This window comes from Gopherus evgoodei, chromosome 1 (assembly GCF_007399415.2).
Source record: "Gopherus evgoodei ecotype Sinaloan lineage chromosome 1, rGopEvg1_v1.p, whole genome shotgun sequence".
NCBI classification, from domain to species: Eukaryota; Metazoa; Chordata; order Testudines; family Testudinidae; genus Gopherus; species Gopherus evgoodei.
The window spans coordinates 95,736,414-95,756,251 of NC_044322.1; the positions used below are offsets into that span (position 1 = coordinate 95,736,414).

Consider the following 19,838-nt stretch of genomic DNA (forward strand, 5'->3'; position numbering starts at 1 on the left):
CCTCTTTTTCGCTGCCGCCTCCCATTGGTTGGTGAGCCGGAGCGCTGGCCGCTACCATTGGCTGTTCCTGTAGCGGCCTGGCAGGGATTGGCGGGCGGGGGCCGCGGCGCGCCCCGCCCCGCCCCGCGGACGGGGTGTTTGGGTTGGCAAGGTGCTGGAGGAGCGGAGGCGTGAGGTCGCGCTGCCGCCTGACAGTTATTCGGTCGGGTTGCTGCAGCCTCGTGCGGTGGCGTCGCGCGTGACTCCTTCGGGCTGCCGAAGCCCTAGCGCTGCCGTCGCCAGGCGCCGCTTCAGTAGCGTCCGCGCCCCGCTGCCGCTTGGGCGCCCGAGCGGCAGCGAGGGGAAGTGCCGCCGCGACCATGCCGGTGCCCCGGCGGGGGAGGGAGCCAACGGGAGCGGCCGCCCTGCCACAGCCCAGCAGCGCCCGCCGGGACAGGCGCCTGCCCCCCGCCTGAGCCCGCTCCCGGAGCCCGCACCATGGACGAGCGGCTCCACAAGTGGCTCCTGCCGCCGCTGCTGACGCTGCTCTTCGTGCTCATCATGTACCAGTACGTGTCCCCGTCCTGCCCCGGCGCCGCCTGCCCGCGCCGCCCGCCCGCCGCGCACCGCGGGGCCCCGGCCCGGGCCGCCCAGCAGCCACAGGAGGAGGGGGCGGCGGCGCTGCCGCGGATGGTGCCCAAGTTCCCGTTCGCGCGGGCTGAGCTGTGCCGCCGGGTGCAGTTCGACATGCGGGGCCGCGACGTGATCGTCTTCCTGCACATCCAGAAAACTGGCGGCACCACCTTCGGGCGGCACCTGGTGCGCAACATCCGCCTGGAGCAGCCCTGCTACTGCCGCGCCGGCCAGAAGAAATGCACCTGCCACCGGCCCGGGGGGGACAAGGACACCTGGCTCTTCTCCCGCTTCTCCACCGGCTGGAGCTGCGGGCTGCACGCCGACTGGACCGAGCTCACCAGCTGCGTGCCCGCCGCCATGGAGCGCAGGGGCTGCCCCGGCAACCGCACCCTCAGGTCAGTGCCTGCCCCGCCGGGAGGGGGGCTGCTGTGCCCATCGCGCCGGAGGGGATCCCGGCAGCTGTCCGGGAAAGGCAACGGCACTGGCTGCTGTGCCTTGCAAAGTGCCGGGTCAGACGCGGGCCCTTGGAGGATGGTCCTGGGGAGGGCAGCGCTTAGGGTGACCAGACAGCCAGTGTGAAAAATCAGGAAGGGGTTGGGGGTAGTAGGAGCCTATATAAGAAAAAGACCCAAAACTCAGGACTTTCTCTATAAAATCGGGATATCTGGTCACCTTAGCAGCGCTGGGGGTATGGAAGGTGACAGTCCACCTCCTTCTGCAGTGCTACAGATAGACACAGAGGTGAACTGCCCATCTGCATGGATCTGTGGCACTCAGCCCGTTGCTGCTGCAGACTCTCACACTACAGAGCTTTATTGCTGTCTCGGCATTTTTCTATCCAGCCCAGGCTCTCCTCCAGTCTATATTCAGTCCTTTCTTCAACCACTGGCTAGCTGTATTTATTCTGAGCAGAAGGACGCCTTGCAATGTACCCAACTCTTCAGCAGTCACCCTTATAAATACCTTTCTAAATAAAAGGCCTGATCCATATTGTTAAAAGCCCCTTTGAAAAACAAAAATTGAGCTCTAAAAGTTAATTTGCATTATTTCATGTATGTTCATTTATTTTTTGCATTTAACTTTAGTCAGTTTCATTTGCTTGCTCTCATGAACTAGTGATCTTTGGATTGCACAATAGAATATTTAAGTCTAAATATAAGGACTTTTGGTGGGAGAGTAGGCCTCTATTTTTCTCTATCTCAGTAACATAACTGTTGAGATGGGTGTCTGAATTTCTGAGACAGCTTTTCAGCAACTCAGCATCTAAGGGATTTTGATAAATTTGGATCAGTTTATTCAGTTATTCACATTGTTGTCTACATGGAAGAAAGGTAATGAAACCTAAAAGTTTACCAAAAAAAAAAAAAAGTATCTACAGGCATATGCTTCATACTTTTAATCAGTGTTAGAGTGCAGACTTTGGTAAAGTCATTAGACTTCTGTATTTTAGGGTTGTTTATCACCAAAAATATAACCCCAGATATGGTTTGCTGTGTGTGCAGATACACTTATATTTATGATCCCTTATGCTTCATGGCATGTTTTTCTGAGTTTTGTTAATCATGCTTACAAGCAGGTTGTAAATTTTGAACTTGTCTGAATTTAATGCATTGGAATTAAAGATTTCCAGTCACTTCAAGTGGTTGGTAGCAGATGCTGCTGCTGTTCTCAGGAGCCAGAGAACATGCAAAAGCCACAGTGGCCAGAGGGTTCTGAGACTAAATCCTGTATTTCACTTTTACCTACCCATCTAATTTCAGTTCCTTTCATGAGACAGTGAATACAGTTTAATTATAAATAAACTCCACTCTCTGGCAACTTTTCAAGAGCTCTTCCCCAGGGCTTTAATTAAAAACTACAAATCAGTTCATATTTGACAGGAAGGTCACAACTTCAGATGCTCTCCTCCAATGCTTATTTTTCCTTATCCACAAAGACTTGTAATACAGTACTTCTGTTCTTAAACCTGGATACATTCATTTACTGACAAACTTCCAGTCTCAATGGATTGCTTCACTTCTATATTTATTGTGCATATACATATATATTCCTTATACAATTTAAAGATGTGAAAGGAAATAAACTTAATTCCCTTTTGGGACGAGATTACTACACTTAACATCTCTTTGCAGCAATTTGTTTTTCTGCTAGGGCTTGTCTACCCTTGGAAATTTACCAGAATACCTAAATGAGAGAAAGTCATTCTTATTCCAGGAGCAGAGTGTCCAATCAGGCTAATACTGAAATTATTCCACAATAGGTACCCATGTAAATTTTGAAGTATAAACAAGCCATTAAACTTTTTCTCCTGTTTTTCCTTCCTCCTCCAATTGCACTGCGTGAAAGAATGTAAGCAGTAGAGATCTCAGCTGAAATCATGTAGTCTATGACAGTCCACATGCAGTAAACAAAATCAGGATCAAAACCATCATTGCACTTTGCCAGACAAGTTTCCCTAAAGCAATAATTAATATACTCTTAGATTTATGAAGTCTGTAGCCATCCTATTTTGTATTGTGTTCCTGTCAGCTCTTGCAAGAGGAACAAGGTCTCAGCTTGTCAGTACCTAAACAGAAGACCTATAAGGAGCACTTGCATGCCAGAGGAATTAACCTTTGGTAATCTAATAGGCGACAGATTTCCTTCTAAGTCAGCATTGAGCCAGTATGTTAGAGGCACTGTAAACAATTGTAAAGCAGAAATATTGAGCATATGTGGACATTAAAATGTTTGCTACAATTGTTTTCAATAAAAGTTTAATAAAATCTTTAAACTTAACTCTTTAAATTTAATCTTTAAACACTTGTGATGCCTTGATACTTCTTAAAGGATTTAAACTTCCGTCTACTTAGGAAAATATATTCACAATTAGGGCCTAAATTTCTCCCTGTGAGCTAAATCAAAAAAACTCTTTCATTTAACTATTTGGGTGTAGAAATGTAATTGTTAAAATATTAGCTCCTTATCTTCTGTTGGAGAGTGGGAAAAGTATTAATTCCTCATTGATAAACCCATTGACTCTAAAACTTCAGATTTTTAAATATAGTACATTTCACATTGTTTCAAAATATTAATTTATGTTTTGTGCAGAAGAGGACAAATTGATGTGAGGGAGATGAGGTCCCCTGTATGTATACACTTAATTCCCATCTGAAAACACTTACACATGTTCTTATTTTTATTCATGTGAGTAGTCCCCTGGAAGACAAACAACTACCATATATACTTGTTCATAAGCCAAAATTTTAGTACAAAAGAGGAGCACCAGACAAGGAGGTCGGCTTATGAACGGGTATAGAGAGGGAGAGGTGAGATACAGCCCCTCCCCCCAACAGAGGGAGCAATGAGAGAGGCAGCAGAGCCAGAAGGCAAGAGGCAGGGCCAGAGTCTCTCCGCTTCTGGCCACGCTGCTTTCCCCCTAGCTTCCAAAGCAGCTGCAGCTCCAGGGCTGGCAGGCTGCAGGTTGCAGCTGTGCTGCTCAGCTTCACCCCCCAGAGCAGGCTGTGGCCATGCCACTGAAGCACGCTGCAGCTGTGCCACCTGACCCAGCCCGCTGGAGCATGCTGTGGCCATGCCACCTGATCTGGCCTGCTGGAGCAGCTCCAGCTAGGTCAGAGAGATCCTCCCCTGGCCCTGGAGAGTGTGGAGGTCCTGGGCTAGGGGTGGAGTCATGTGTGGGTGGTCACAGGGGTTACTCCCCTGACTCCCAGCTTCTCCCACACACCCCCTCCCACCAAAAAAAAAATTCCCGAGCAGTTGCCGTCCCGGCTCGTCAGGGTAAACAGCTGGCACACCTTTGTTTACTTAGGTTTACCTCCATGCCTGCAGATGCTCGAGCTAAACAAACCATCTCGGCCCACCAGTGGCTTATCCTGATAGCCCTGGAACCAAAGTTTGCTGACCCCTGAATTATAGGGTCGGCTTATGAACGGGTTATAAAAATTTCGATTTTTACTTATCCAACTTGGTGGAGTCAACTTATAAACAAACCAGTTTATGATCGAGTACATACGGTAATTTAATCCTCAACATTTGGCTGTTACCTTAGTGGGATTAATTGTGTGAAATGTGAGTAATGGTATGGACATCTATGTTTCCAGGGCATGGATGTGGTTTATAGGACATTTTGTACAGGTGTGTTTATACAGTTCATACATTTATAAAGATGTTAAACTGTAAACGTTATACCTTGTTTATAAGGGAAGGAGCTAGACTTTGGATAACTTTAGGGACTATCTGAAGTGCTTGGTATTAAATTTGCAGCTTCATTAGTACTCTATCACCATCATAATCATTGTGATATAGATAATTAAGGAGAGGGGGTATTATTTATATGGAAGTTGTTTGTTAAATATTGTCTTGTGTTACATTCTCCTTTCATTTGTTGTGTTTACGATTATTATTTACTAGCCAGAAGCTGAGGGTTAAATTAATTGTTTCAGAAGATTGGGAATGCAAGATAAAATGGGGTGATAGGATTAAAGATTGTAAATAGGATATTAAAGTGTATTAAATTAGACTATTGATAATGCAAATTTAAAAGATAGAGAAGTGTTAGAAAACAGCTTGAAGAAAAACCGTAGAGGTTGTTCAATTGACTGCTAGTAGTCATTTAATTAAAGCAAATACAGGAATAATTCACAGAATTATAATATCTGTTTTCTTTTTGGGAAATCATTTGGTCCTTCAGTAATGTTATAGCCCTTCTCAAACTTTTATCTGATCTAATCAATGGATGTAACTATTCACTGTATCCTGGTAGTATTTGTTGCATGTATTGTATTACATCCTGTGTCAGGTTAAGATAAGCTGACCAGATAGCAAGTGTGAAAAATAAGGACAGGGAGCAGGGGTGGGTAATAGGAGCCTATATAAGAAAAAGCCCCAAATATCAGGACTATCCCTATAAAATTGAGACCTCTGGTCAGCCTAGATTAAGAGAGAGACAAAGCAAATTTAATAGAGTAAGGCCAGAAGGATCCATTAAGATAATCTAGTCTGATCTCCAAGTTGTTCTATTTACTTGAAACTCAGTTTGTATAGTACCTCAATAAAAGTCTGATCCTGTAAAGTGCTGACTGCCCCCTGCTATGAGCACCTTTCACTCCCACTGAAGGAGGAATCAAGCCCTAACCACCTGTTTAGGGACATACACCAAGAGACTTAAATTACTTTTTAATCACGATTTCCAGTATTCAGTTTATGAGAATGGAATTTTTACCTAAACTAAAACAGATGGTAATAGAGGTCATATCTTGGAACAAAATGAAACATATTAGATATTATACATAACACCTTAAAGCCTCTGGATGGATATTAGGAATTAGACTTCTACTTCTGCTTTATACCATAGGTTAAATTTTATTGTTACAGTAATTGCTAAGTGAATTTGCAGTTTCAGCTCAGAGAAAATCTTTGGCTAAATACCTAGCCAAGGACTTCACTTGAGTTGAGATCAGGAAGATGATGAGAAAGCTCTGATTGTGAATGTTACCAAAGTATTTGATCCTTTGGGCTATATTAGAATATATCCTTGGTTTAATGAAAAAGATTGTGTATTTTGCTTTTTTTCTTTTAACATCATGCAGTTAACGTAAGCTTCCATCTCAACTCTTTATATGGTAATATACTGAGAAAATAAGATATTTAGAATTTAAACCCTTTCATCATTAAGCTTATATAATATTAGCTATTATTTGCATTATAAAGTTTTACGTTAACATTTACAAACATTTCAAAAGGTGTTTAATCTGAACACTGTCATATACATTTATTTTTTATAAGTGATTATGAAGAAAATTATTTGAATCTACTACCAGTGACATGATTTTATTTTTTAACATGGTTGTACAGGAATGGTTTAGTAATTAAACCCTTGATGGGCTCTGGAGGGGTCAAAACAGATATGACAACTAAAAAATGCAGTTAAGGTATTGCTTCACAAGTATGTTTTTCTCTGTAACATTAACATACTCTTCAGGGAGGTATGGAGAGTTCTTAACTTAGTATTTCCTATATCCCAGAAAAGTATGGGGAGTAGATGTCACTGTTGTGCAGCCGGTTCTAGCTCCAGTTTAACCTTCATCAGGGTTTGCAGTCTAAAGTTAATGTAAGTCACTTGCTGCCATCAGTGGTACTGGTCAGATTTTCAAAAGCCTAAGTGTAGGCTTCTATTCTTGAAAATGTTGTCAGTGTACAAAAGTTTACAATAAATTTAATTCATTGGAATTCTAAATGTTTATTGTAAAAACTGAATCTATTTATTTTAAAGTGACAGATTTCATGCTATTGAGAAGTTCTTATTAACAAAAATACAGTTTTCAGCATCAGTGACTAAAACAGCTACACACATGTTTAGCTCTTAGTGCATAAGTAGACCTATTGCAATACTTGCTTCGTTGGTTACAGGATCTTCTTTGGTTTAGTATTTTTTTTTTGCCTAAAGCAGTTTTATAAAGTTTAAATAAAATGCCAAATGAGTAGCAGCATTTTAAAAACAATGTTTACAATTAATCTTAAATTTTAATCTGACTGCAATAGCACAGTTTTTTTCAAATTAAAAAAAATGATTTAAATAAGAGTGAGGGCATCTTTGTAACAGGTGATTTACATCAGTGACTTAAATCTCTCCACCCTAACCCTGTGTCTCGAAATCTCTCTAGAATTTGTTCAGAATAATTTAGTTAACTTTATGAATGTGCCATGCCTCGTAAAGCTGTGGATTCACAAATAATTCTAATGCAGAAGAACTAAGATGCCAGCAGTAATACTGTTATACAGATATACAGCTGCATTATTGTGTATGAGAATGCATATATGCATGTACATGAAGCTGAGTGTATACAAAACACATAACATTAAATATATTCATAAAGTTCTTAAACATTTGGAAATCTCTGTAAATGTGTAGGGAATAAAGTCCTTGTGTACATAGGATGGGGTGAAAAGAGCAGGCTTCAGCTTTCTCAAACTGAATTAACATTAGGATAACCAATACCCCAAAGCCTATTGAACAAAATTAATGGTCCATTGCGGGAGGACACAAATATAGTTGGGCACCATCTGTCTGATCTCCTAAAATCACCAATTTAATCCAGCCAGATGGTTCCAGTTGGGAAGGTCCTGAGTGTTAGTCTCCAAGGCTGGATTGCAACTTCCATGATACCTGAGGGAAGAGATACTTGCACTTCCAGGGAATGCAGGGGTAGCATTCGGTGGGTTCCATTCTGGTCAGGGGAGTGGAGATTGCTTTGTGAAGCTCTGTCCAACTAAGAGCTGCTGCTAGAAAACCAGGAGCTGCTGTTGAGATTTGCTGGGGCTTTGACCAAGGAGAGAGCCACAGAACTTATTGCTGGGCTTTGTTGGAGCTAAGGCAGAGACTGTTGCTATGCCTAGAGCTGACTGAGGTTGGCTGCAGTGAAGGAACGTGAGTAACCACCACTTTTGTTTCAGAAAGTGCTTGCAAAGAAATGGAGATAGTGAAGAGACTTTAATGGATTTCCCTGAGTCTGAGAAGAGATGAAGTGGCCTTATTGTCTAATGAAGATCCAGGGTCACTGACCTGTGGTTAAAACAACTCCCATCTTCAGAGGGGTTATGGAGGTTTGAATGACCTGAAGTTAGAATTGCTCTGCCCCTTGTTACCTTAGCTGTACTGCCTTACTGGAGCAGTAGAGTTCAGTTCACAGATTAATATCTTCAAGTGTGCCCGCACGACCAAGTTTCTAGAACTCTGAAATTAAGAGGAGTACACACTCAAGTGTGGGGTAAATTAAGTTGATTAAGTTTAATTTACTACTGAAAGCTGCATTTATTAATTGATTTGTTGAAATGAAGGTTGTGACATTTTAATTAATCTTAATCTGTTATCACGTTTTACTACATTGTTAAGTAAAGGTGTGTTAACCTTAATCTAAATTTATATTGGATGCATATTGTTTTTAATTGGTACTTTTCAGTTAGACCCCTCACATAGATCAACTCAGGTTTATTCCTTGTGATCCCCAAGACATGCCAGTGAATGTGTATGAGGCCCAGTCAGGTGTATAGTATAAGGACTGCAGCTGAAGGATGGATAGAGGATTCCTACCTATCCAACATCACCCCAGGATACTCAGAATCTCCTTTACTGTTGACAACATCAGGCACCTGGGCACACAGGTAAGTGTTGCCTCCTCCTGAGTAACCCAGGAAGGGAAGGGGTGGTACACAAGCATAATATGAAATTAAATTGAAAATTTAAATTAAAAAAGTTAAAGCTTAGAACTGTTTAAACATAAATTGTCAACATCTCATGTCAAAATATAATAAGCAAATATCCTTAAGTCATACTTTGTTTTCAGGCAGCATTTTTCTTACTTTGCCTATCTGTAAATTTCAGTTGTTATTGAGGGAAATATTTTTTCATCAGTTTGTGTTTATGGTGAAATCGACATTTAGTGATTAAAAATCTAATCCTTCCAAGACTACTGATTAGCAATCTAGAGAATAGAGGGGTTGTTGCATTACTAGAATACTTTACCCCTGAAATGAAGTATATGAACAGTTTAAAAGACACAGCAAATACTAGTCAGCAGTTGAAAACAGGAGTAAAAACGATTCTTATGTTAAAAAGTGCATGGGAAACTTACAAGGACAGAATGTGTGTAATCACCAAAGCTAAAAATTGGCCAGGAAACTGATTTGTAGCACTCCCTGTTCCTGTAAAAAGTGCCATTAGATCTTAAGTCAGAGTTAAAACGTTGGTTTAGTCTCTTCTAAAACAAACCCAAATGCATCTCTCTAGTTCCTTTCACTGGAATCCTCTGAGTGCAAGCAAGACTTTATACAGTCCTAGAATCATCAAAATGTAGTGAAGGGCTGCAAGGGACCTCGAAAGGTCATCTAGTTTAGCCATCTGCACTGAGGCAGACCAAATATATCCAGACTGTCCCTGGTAGCTGTTTGTCTAACCTGTTCTTAAAAACCTTCAGTGACAGAGATTCCACAGTCTTCCTTAGAAACATGTCCAGAACTTAAACTTTCTAACTATAAGAATAGTTATACTAATCTAACCTAAATCTCCCTTGCTGCAGATTAAGCCCATTACTTTTCCTCCTATCTTCAGTGGACAAGGAGAACAATTGATCACAGTCCTCGTTATAACAGCCTTTAACATATTTGAAGACTGTTATCATGTGTCCGCCCACCCTCGTGTTCTTTTCTCAAGACTAAACATGTCCAGTTTTTTAAACTTTCTTAATAGGTCATTTTGTTGCCCTTCTCTGGAGTCTCTCCAACGTAGTCCATGTCTTTCTTAGTGTAGTGTCTCTAGCCTCTCTCCCCTCACCAATGGGTGCTTGCAGTTTTGGACAATGATTAAATTCTGTTTATCATATAGAAAATCTGCTTCCTATAAAATTATGCTAAATGATAAAAGTGAGATAGAGCTCCTCTAAATAAGGATGGATGGATCATAGTCCCTTTTTATGGAAATCGTAGTTGTGATCCTGAATCTCCATATGTATTCTTATAGAACAAGCTAGTCTTACTCCTGCTCTATACTTGAAAGATGACCAGTTGCTCAGAACTGATGCTGAATGCAGATTAGCTGCAAGTGTAGAAAAAGATAGTGTTCAGCACTGGCTCAGAAAGAGGTCAAAACTTGGTTGCACTATAGCAGGCACCTGTTATGAGCAACAGTAACGTGTATAGTATAGATCAGTCCTTTCAGACAATTTAATGGTGTGGAGGGGAAGGTTTTTATATTTAAACAAATGTTCAGTCTGGCAGTATTTGAAGCCCTTCCATTAGTTGGACAACACATGATGTAGCTAGGAGCTCACTTACCCCCTTTAGATATTCTTCACAGCCTCTTCTAATATTTTTTTTGAACTTTTTTTCCTGGTTCTGTGATATGTGGGGTTTTTGGCGTCCTTGACACTTCTTGTTTGACACTCCACTTCTCAAACGTGACTTCCTATTGACCTTTCTTATTCCTAGCTTCTTTCTCGGAGATGGGGTGGTATGCTTTTGTTATCACTACTCCCTGGTCTACACTACGAGTTTAGGTCGAATTTAGCAGCGTTAGATCGATTCAACCCTGCACCCGCCCACATGACAAAACCATTATTTTCAACTTAAAGGGCTGTTAAAATCTATTTCGGTACTCCTCCCCCGACGAGAGGATTAGCATTGAAATTGACCTTGCTCGGTCGAATTTCGGGTAGTGTGGTTGCAATTCGATGGTATAGGCCTCCGGGAGCTATCCCAAAGTGCTCCATTGTCACCGCTCTGGACAGCGCTCTCAACTCCGATGCACGGCTAGGTAGATAGGAAAAGGCCCGCGAACTTTTGAAGCTCATTTCCTGTTTGGCCAGCGTGGCGATCTGCAAGTTAGTGCAGATCTCATCAGCAGAGGTGACCATGATGGAGTCCCAGAATTGCAAAAGAGCTCCAGAATGGACCGAACGGGAAGTATGGGATCTGATGGCTGTATGGGGAGATGAATCCATGCTATCAGAACTCCATTCTAAAAGACAAAATGCCCAAACATTTGAAAAAATCTGCAAGGGCATGAAGGACAGAGCTATAACAGGGACCTGCAGCAGTGCTGCATGAAACTTAAGGAACTGAGGCAAGCCTACCAAAAAAAAAGAGGGGCAACGGCCACTCCAGGTCAAAGCCCCAGACATGCCACTTCTGTGATGAGCTGCATGCCATTCTAGGTGGTGCAGCCACCATTACCCCACCCCTGTTCTTTGACTCCATCAGTGGAGTAGCATGCAACAAGGATGTGGGTTTTGGGGACGAGGAAGATAGCTCACAGCAAGGAAGTGGAGAAATTGTTTTCCCTGACAGCCAGGAACTGTTTCTCACCCTGGACCTGGAGTCAGTACCTCCTGAATCCACCCAAGGCTGCCTCCTGGGCCTGCCAGGCAGAGAAGGGACCTCTGGTGAGTGTACCTTTGTAAATATTATACATGGTTTAAAAGCAAGCATGTTTAATGATTAATTTTCCCTGGCGTTTGCGGCCAGTACAGCTACAGGAAAAGTCTGTTAACGTGTCTGGGGGTGGAGCGGAAATCCTCCAGGGACATCTCGATAAAGCTTTCCTGGATGTACTCTCAAAGCCTTTGCGAAAAGTTTCTGGGGAGGGCAGCCTTAGTCCGTCCTCCATGATAGAACTCTTTACCATGCCAGGCCAGTAGCACGTAGTCTGGAATCACTGCATAACAAAGCATGGCAGCATATGGTCCCAGTGTTTGCTGGCATTCAAACAGCATCTGTTCTTTATCTCTCTGTGCTCTCCTCGAGAGAGTGATATAATTCCTAGTCACCTGGTTGAAATAGGGTGATTTTATTAAGGGGACATTCAGAGGTGCCCGTTCCCGCTGGGCTGTTTGCCTGTGGCTGAACAGAAATGTTCCCCGCTGTTAGCCGTGCTGTGGGGGGAGTGGTGAAGGGATCATGCCGGCAAAGTGTCTGTGTGTGTGTGAGGGGGGTTAGTTGGGTTTGTGCTGCATGTTAACCTGAAAACCGCAGCCTCTCTTCCTTTTAAATGGCCAACCCAATGGCTGCTTAGTATGTGAAATGAGATCCCTGCTGTTTGAAACCATTCCCACATGTTATGACGGTTAAAGAAGCCAAGAGACTGTGTTTTGCCATGGCTGCCTGCAAGCCAAATTCTGTTGCCCAGCCCTGCGTGAAAGATCTTTCACGCCAAACCAGCATACTCTCAATAAGAGGCAAAATGCAACCTTGTGTCGAAAGCACATGTGCTATGCAATGTTAACAGCAAGGTTTAGCATGAAAGAGTCTATCCATTGTTCTCTAAAATGTGTCTTTTTAACTACCACTCTTCCTTTTTTTCCCTCCACCAGCTGCAAATGTTTCAGCGCTCCCACTATCTTCTCCTTCCCAGAGGCTTGTGAAGATTAGAATGAGAGAAAAACACACTCGCGATGAAATGTTCTCTGAGCTCATGCAGTCCTCCCACACTGAAAGAGCCCAGCAGAATGCATGGAGGCAGACAATGTCAGAGTTCAGGAAAGCACAATATGAGCGTGAGGACAGGTGGTGGGCTGAAGATGATAGGTGGCGTCAGGTTGCTGACAGAAGGCAAGAGGCAATGCTGAGGCTACTGGAGGAACAAACTGATATGCTCCGGCGTATGGTCGAGGTTCAGGAAAGGCAGCTTGAGCACAGACCACAGCTACAGCTCCTGTGTAACCAACCACCCTCTTCCCCAAGTTCCATAGCCTCCTGACCCAGACACCCAAGAACGCGGTGGGTGGGCTTCCAGGCACCCAACCGCTCCACCTCAGAGGACTGCCCAAGCAACAGAAAGCTGGCATTCTCAATAAGTTTTAAAGTGCAGTGTGGCCTTGTCCTTCCCCCCACCCCACCCTGTGCTTCCCTCCTCCCCCACCCCTACCGGGCTACCTTGGCAATTATCCCCCTATCTGTGTGATGAATTAGTAAAGAATGCATAAATGTGAAGCAACAATGACTTTATTGCTTTTGCAAGCGGTGATTGAAGGGGGACAGAAAGGTGGTTAGCTTACAGGGAAGTAGAGTGAACCAAGGGATGAGGGGTTCATCAAGGAGAAACAAACAGAACTTTCACGCTGTAGCCTGGCCAGTCATGAAACTGGTTTTCAAAGCTTCTCTGATGTGCATCACTCCCTCCTGTACTCTACCCGCCCTGGTCTCTGGCTGCGCGTAATCAGCAGTCAGGCAATTTGCTTCAGCCCCCTCCACCCCTGCCATAAATGTTTCCCCCTTACTCTCACAGATATTGTGGAGCGCACAGCAAGTGGTAATAATGGGAATATTGGTTTCTCTGATATCTATCCGAGTCAGTAAACTGCGCCAGCACGCTTTTAAATGTCCAAATGCACATTCTATCACCATTCTGCACTTGCTCAGCCTATACTTGAACAGCTCCTGACTACTGTCCAGGCTTCCTGTGTATGGCTTCATGAGCCATGGCATTAAGGGGTAGGCTGGGTCCCCAAGGATAACTATAGACATTTCAACATCCCCAATGGTTATTTTATGGTCCGGGAAGAAAGTCTCTTGCAGCTTTTGAAACAGACCAGAGTTCCTGAAAATGCGAGCATCATGTACCTTTCCCAGCAATCCCACGTTGATGTTGGTGAAACGTCCCTTGTGATCCACCAGTGCTTGCAGCAGCATTGAAAAGTACCCCTTTCGGTTTATGTACTCGCTGGCTTCGTGCTCCGGTGCCAAGATAGGGATATGGGTTCTGTCTGTCACCCCACCACAGTTAGGGAATCCCGTTGCAGCAAAGCCATTCACTATGACCTGCACATTTCCCAGAGTCACTACCCTTGATATCAGCAGTTCTTTGACTGAGTTGGCTACTTGGATCACTGCAGCCTCCACAGTAGATGTGCCCACTCCAAATTGATTCCTGACTGACTGGTAGCTGTCTGGTGTTACAAGCTCCCACAGGGCTATTGCCACTCGCTTGTGTGTATTGCACTTCAGGGCAGAGGAAAGCAAGTCACAAAGTTCCATGAAAGTGCCCTTACACATGCGAAAGTTTTGCAGCCACTGTGAATCGTCCCAGACATGCAACACTATGCGGTACCACCAGTCTGTGCTTGGTTCCTGGGCCCAGAATCAGTGTTCCACGGTATGAACCTGCCCCATTAACACCATGATGTTCACATTGCTGGGGCCCATACTTTGAGAGAAGTCTGTGTCCATGTCCTCATCACTCTCGTCACCGTGCTGCCATCGCCTCCTTGCCTGGTTTTGCTTTTGCAGGTTCTGGATCTGCATATACTGCAGGATAATGTGCATGGTGTTTACAGTGCTCATAATTGTGGCGGTGATCTGAGTGGGCTCCATGCTTGCCGTGCTATGGCATCTGCGCTGAAAAAAAGGTGCAAAATGATTGTCTGCTGTTGCTCTGATGGAGGGAAAGGTGACTGATGACATGGCTTACAGGGTTGTCACACAGAATGGCCCCCTCAATCCTGGGTTTAGCAGGCCAATGCTCAAACCACTGAGCTATCCTCACACCGCTATTCAGGGAGGGAGGGAGGGAGGAAGGAAGTGGGGAGCAAATGAATACAAAACAAATCTGGTCTCTTTATTGTTTTGATCCACTCCGTCTTTCTTATATATCTTAGACTGGCAGCAGACGGTGCAGTACGACTTCTAGCCATTGTCGTCTCCTGGCTGCTCGGCAGAAAACGGTGCAGTACGACTTTTAGCCATTGTCGTCTCCTGGCTGCTTGGCAGAAAACGGTGCAATACAACTGCTAGCCATCGTTGTCTCCTGGCTGCTCACTAGAAGACAGTGCAGTACCACTGCTGTCCATTGTCATCTCCCATTTATGTCTAGGCGCTCCTGGCTGACCTCTGTGAGGTCAGCCAGGAGCATGCATCTGCCCAGGTGCCTCTGACCAACCTCACCAAGGTCGGCTAAAGAGCACCCAGGAGACGACGATGATGACTACCAATTGTAATGCACTGTCTGCTGCCAAAAGGCAACGAGCTGCTGCTGTGTAGCAATGCAGTACCACATCTGCCAGCACCCAGGAGACATGGTGATGATGAGCTGAGTGGGCTCCATGCTTGCCGTGGTATGTCGTCTGCATAGGTAACCCAGGAAAAAAAGCAAGAAATGATTTATTGCCGTTGCTTTCACTGAGGGAGTGGTGGGGCCTGGCAACATTTACCCAGAACCACCCACGACAATGTTTTTGCCCCATCAGGCATTGGGAGCTCAACCCAGAATTCCAATGGGCAGGGGAGACTGCAGGAACTGTGGGATAGCTACCACAGTGCAATGCTCTGGAAGTCGACACTAGCCTTGGTACTGTGGACACACTCCGCCGAGTTAATGGTCTTAAGAGGGGATACACACAATCGACTGTATAAAATCAATTTCTAAAAAATCAACTTCTATAAATTTGACCTAATTTTGTAGTGTAGACATACCCTACATTTCTTTTTATTATGCAGCTGCCTAATTCCAAGTGACATTCCCAACCCCCATGGAACCTCCCAAAATATTCTGATTCTAATTTTTTCTCTTCTGTTAATCAAATTTTTCTTCATGATTTATTTGAGCTAGAGGTAAATAATTATGTATCCCATTACACTGCTAGATCTCAAACACCTGAAGTGTGGCCACTTCCAGAAATTAAAGTGTGGAAGCGAATAAAATGCAAGTATGTAGGGGAAGGGATATTGTGAAGCCAATTCATCCTGCAGTTTTACAAGGACCTTCAAGACCTTTGACACTTTTGTGGAGACAGCAAACAAGTGATAAAGACTCCAGTAAGACTGCTCATAAAACAAATACCAGTTAAGCCAATAAGGTGAATAACAGGTTGAGTGTAACTACTTCCTTATTACCTTACAGATGTGGTGGAGAGTTTCATGTGATGCCATTGCCATTAGAAAGTAAGGCATACCCTAATCTAAGCTATGGGAATGTAATGGTTTGAGCTAACTTGGATCACTTGTTGGTTTCTGCACAGTGCTGGAGCTGATGTGGAGCTGCCCTGGAAATGGGGATCATTGGAACCTTTGTTTTTAACATATTGTACTGGTAGATGATGTCCCAAAATAGTGAGTCTGCACCTAGTCTGCTCCAGGTTGGGTATTTGTTAGGCAAAGAAATGAGGATAGACCAATGGGCTGAAATGGGACTGGGAAACTTAAAGGAAATGAACAGCACTGGAGCAATAGCACTGTCCCTTCCTCCACCTCTGGAGGTGCCAGATTCTTTATCCCACATCCAAACCCTCTAATCTCAGTGGTGATGCACACAGAGCTGAGATGCACTATGCTGGTGAGGTGCTGCTTGATAGATGCTCAGTTGAGACCTCTGGCGGGGTCACTGCTCCCTGGCCACTCGACCTTCACCTGCCCTCTGAACACCCATGAATTTGGGTCCAAAGTGTTCAGTAGTGCCCATCACAGTCCTTTTCCCTGGGCTCACACACACAGAGCACTATAGCCCTTCCTCCTTCCATAGATTCCCCCCTTCCTCTCTGATAAGATGGTGCCCACCCTCCAGCTTCTCCCAGCTGCCCTGGAATCCTCTCACTTCTTGCCCATCTAGGCTGTTGAGTCTTCAGGGCTTTGCTGCTTGCACTTAGGAGCCATCTGCTGGCTTATTACAATATATAATCATGTTAGTATTGCACATAGGCTTGTCAGGATTCAATTCTAATCAGTCACTGTCAATAAATATCAATTTCAGTGTGTCAGCTGAAATCAAGAAACATCAATCACTAACAGTTGGCATGCCTGAAGGGGTCCAGTGTCACTGGCCCCACAGCTGTACAGGAAGCCCTCTGCCGCTTTCCTGTCATGGGAGTGAGGGAGTAGGGCTGTGGCTGCAGAGGGGTCCTTGGATGGTTGCAGGGCCCATGTCACCCTATTCTTGCAGCCACAAGGTACTGGGAAGTTTATGGTTGTCCTGTCCCAGCAGAGCAGAGACCTCTGCCAAAGACTGCAAGGAGGACAACACGTCCCTAGCTTCAGGAGAAGTCACCCTGCTGCTGAACATTTCCTGCCCAGGGACAGGTCCCACACTTCTGATTGGTGAGTGAGTGAGTGGGTCCAGTGACACTGTATCCCTGAAGCCACAAGGTGTGGGAAAAGCTTTGTTCCTGGCCTGGCAAAGCAGAAACCCCTGGCTGGACTAGGAGAAAGAGGAGTTGTCATTGTCTCTGGCTGCAGAGGAGGCCATTCTGCTGCTGACTGGTTCTGTCCCTGGGATGGAGCCATTCATCAGTGGGATGGCTTCCCTTGCAGCCAGGGACTTTCCCTCTTTGCGGCCCTGGCCACAGGGGTCTCTGGTGTGCCCTGCCTGGACCCCAGCCTTCCCCACACTTTGTGCATGCAGTAGGGTAGCCACTTAATGTTCTTGAATACAGAACATTCTGGCACTTCCAGGAATGGAGGAACATATTTTGATAAACTCACTGGTTTATTAAACAAAGGGAAGTATTATCTGTAGGTAGTGAATTGAACTGATTTGTTTCTGGTCACTATGTCCTTCAGGATTTTAGAACTGATAGATCTCATTCTCTTTCACCTTGTTTTTATTTGTAAATTCAAAGAAAACAAGCTTTTCTGCTTTTTTCAACTTCCAGTTGCTTTCTTAACTTTGAATGAATCAGTCATTGAACTGAACTACTTGAATAAACTGAAGTGAAGAAGATATTCTCTCTGTACCTACAGAAGAGGTTACAGTTATCAAAAGCTTTCTTAGCACTTCAACAAACTCTGGCTATGGGTGCCGAGCAAGTGACTTCGACCAGTTCAGTGAGCTGACTTTCTTTAACACTTAGCAACAAGCTTGTAATGTCTAATATGAATTTTAAAAATAATTTTAAGTTGATGTTAAGGTATTCAAGTTCAAGATCTGTCATTATACTGGTATTTGGTGTATAGTAGGTGATTTGGGGGATAGGACAAACTAAGTGTTAAATCCTTCCTTAGAAGGTTGCATCCTTTTAGATTCAAATTCTGAGGACTCCCACTATATTGATATAAACTAGCAAGATTAGGCCTCTATGGTTGCTCAATCACAGTACAAGAAAATAAGTTTTTACAGGAGGACTGAAACATTTTATTGAGGCTAAGTTTTTAACTTAAAAAAAAAAAGCCACTGACAGGGACTGTGTGGCAATGAACTGGTGAGGCCAATCATATTAACCTTCTGGAGGCTTATCTGGTGTTTGAGCGTGGTGAATAGCTGCAAATAGTTTAAAGGAGTTTGCCTTTTGGTAGTTAATGTGAACCAGAGCTAGCCAGTAACATGTATCTTGCTTGTGACATCTTTGTTCTCCAAAATCAGATGTCTTTGTGTGTGTGTGTGTGTGTGTGTGTGTGTGTGTGTGTGTGTGTGTGTGTGTGTGTGTGTGTGTGTGTGTGGTGGCGGAAAAGAGGGGGGGGGAGAATAGACTTTCCATTCATTGTCTGCATGGGATGTCCTTTCTGTGTTGATAAAGTATATGGGTGTGCTTAGATGTCTTACCATCCCTTGAGTTAACTGCTCTCAAAAGTTCCAGATCCATTTAAGTCAAGTGTGTGGCATCCCTGGACTAATATGTTTAAAGAACCAACTACTGGTATTTAACAGTTTTAGTTCAACATGGAACAACTGATACAGTATCCATGCTACAGATTAAAATGGTAACAACTGTAATGGTAAAGTTGCACTGTAAATGCGTAATATCTTGGTGTTAATGGTTAAAGCTGTTTCATTTCCATGCTTATCTTCCTGAACTGTATTAAGTGTTTTGAGAGCATTAACTGAGTTTTCATGATGAGGGTCACAAATCAATAGAACATGTACGGTTAAAAGAAAAAGGAAAAAAATACTAAAAATCTGCATATTTGGGCAAAAAGTATACAGTAATCTGACAACTACAAGCAATGGGAAAAAGTAAAATGTGCTGCTCATCCCTCTGAGCTTTTACTGTGTAACACATGCTGGTTTTTTTCTTGTCTCTTTGGGCAATTATACAGCACCTAATTATTAAAGGCACTTACAGGAATGTTTAAAATGGAACCGAAATGTTGCTACTAGTACTTTTACTGAATCTGGAAATCTACTGTTGCTATAGAGATTAAATTAATTTCTCTTTAGCTGGAAGGAGAGAGAGGATTACTTCTGAGTATGCTATCTGCCTTTATTTCAGCACCAGGAGCCTGGCTTTTGACCTCCTAACCTTAAAGGTGAGCTGTCAAAGCTTGTGCATTCTATGATGTACACAATATTTTAAAGAAAAAATGATTTTTTTTTACTGTTGGGCCATCTGTATTGACTTCTGTTGTTTACTGGAGGGACTTCTGAATGACTTCAGAACTTGCATGGGGTAGTGATGTCGTAGTGTAGTCTGAGACCTGAGCTGCAATAGTAATCTTGATAAGTGTCTGATGGAAAAATTGAGACTTCTTGAACACAACATAAAGGAGCAGCGAAGTGCAGAAGCAAAATACTTTTTTTTTTCTGTAATTAATCTTTAAAACCTTTTGATTCCCCACTGGTGCCTGTCTGATACTCGGTCAAATAAGTGCTCTTGCTTGCTAACTGCTGGAGGAGTACGATACTAATCAAAGCAACAAAGAGTCCTGCGGCACCGTAAAGACTAACAGGTGTATTGGAGCATAAGCTTTCGTGGGTGAATACCCACTTTGTCAGAATGGGTATTCACCCACGAAAGCTTATGCTCCAGTAC

The 19,838-nt window shown here is 43.8% G+C and overlaps 1 protein-coding gene across 1 annotated transcript in view; it reads left to right on the forward strand.

Moving 5' to 3' along the window:
* Positions 1 to 477: 477 nt before the first annotated feature.
* Positions 478 to 19,838, forward strand: part of HS6ST3 (heparan sulfate 6-O-sulfotransferase 3) — a 526,709-nt gene continuing 507,348 nt past the window's right edge. The window contains exon 1 of the mRNA XM_030567579.1: positions 478 to 1,010. Coding sequence (XP_030423439.1) covers positions 478 to 1,010 — 533 coding nt within the window. The remainder of the gene's footprint in view (positions 1,011 to 19,838) is intronic.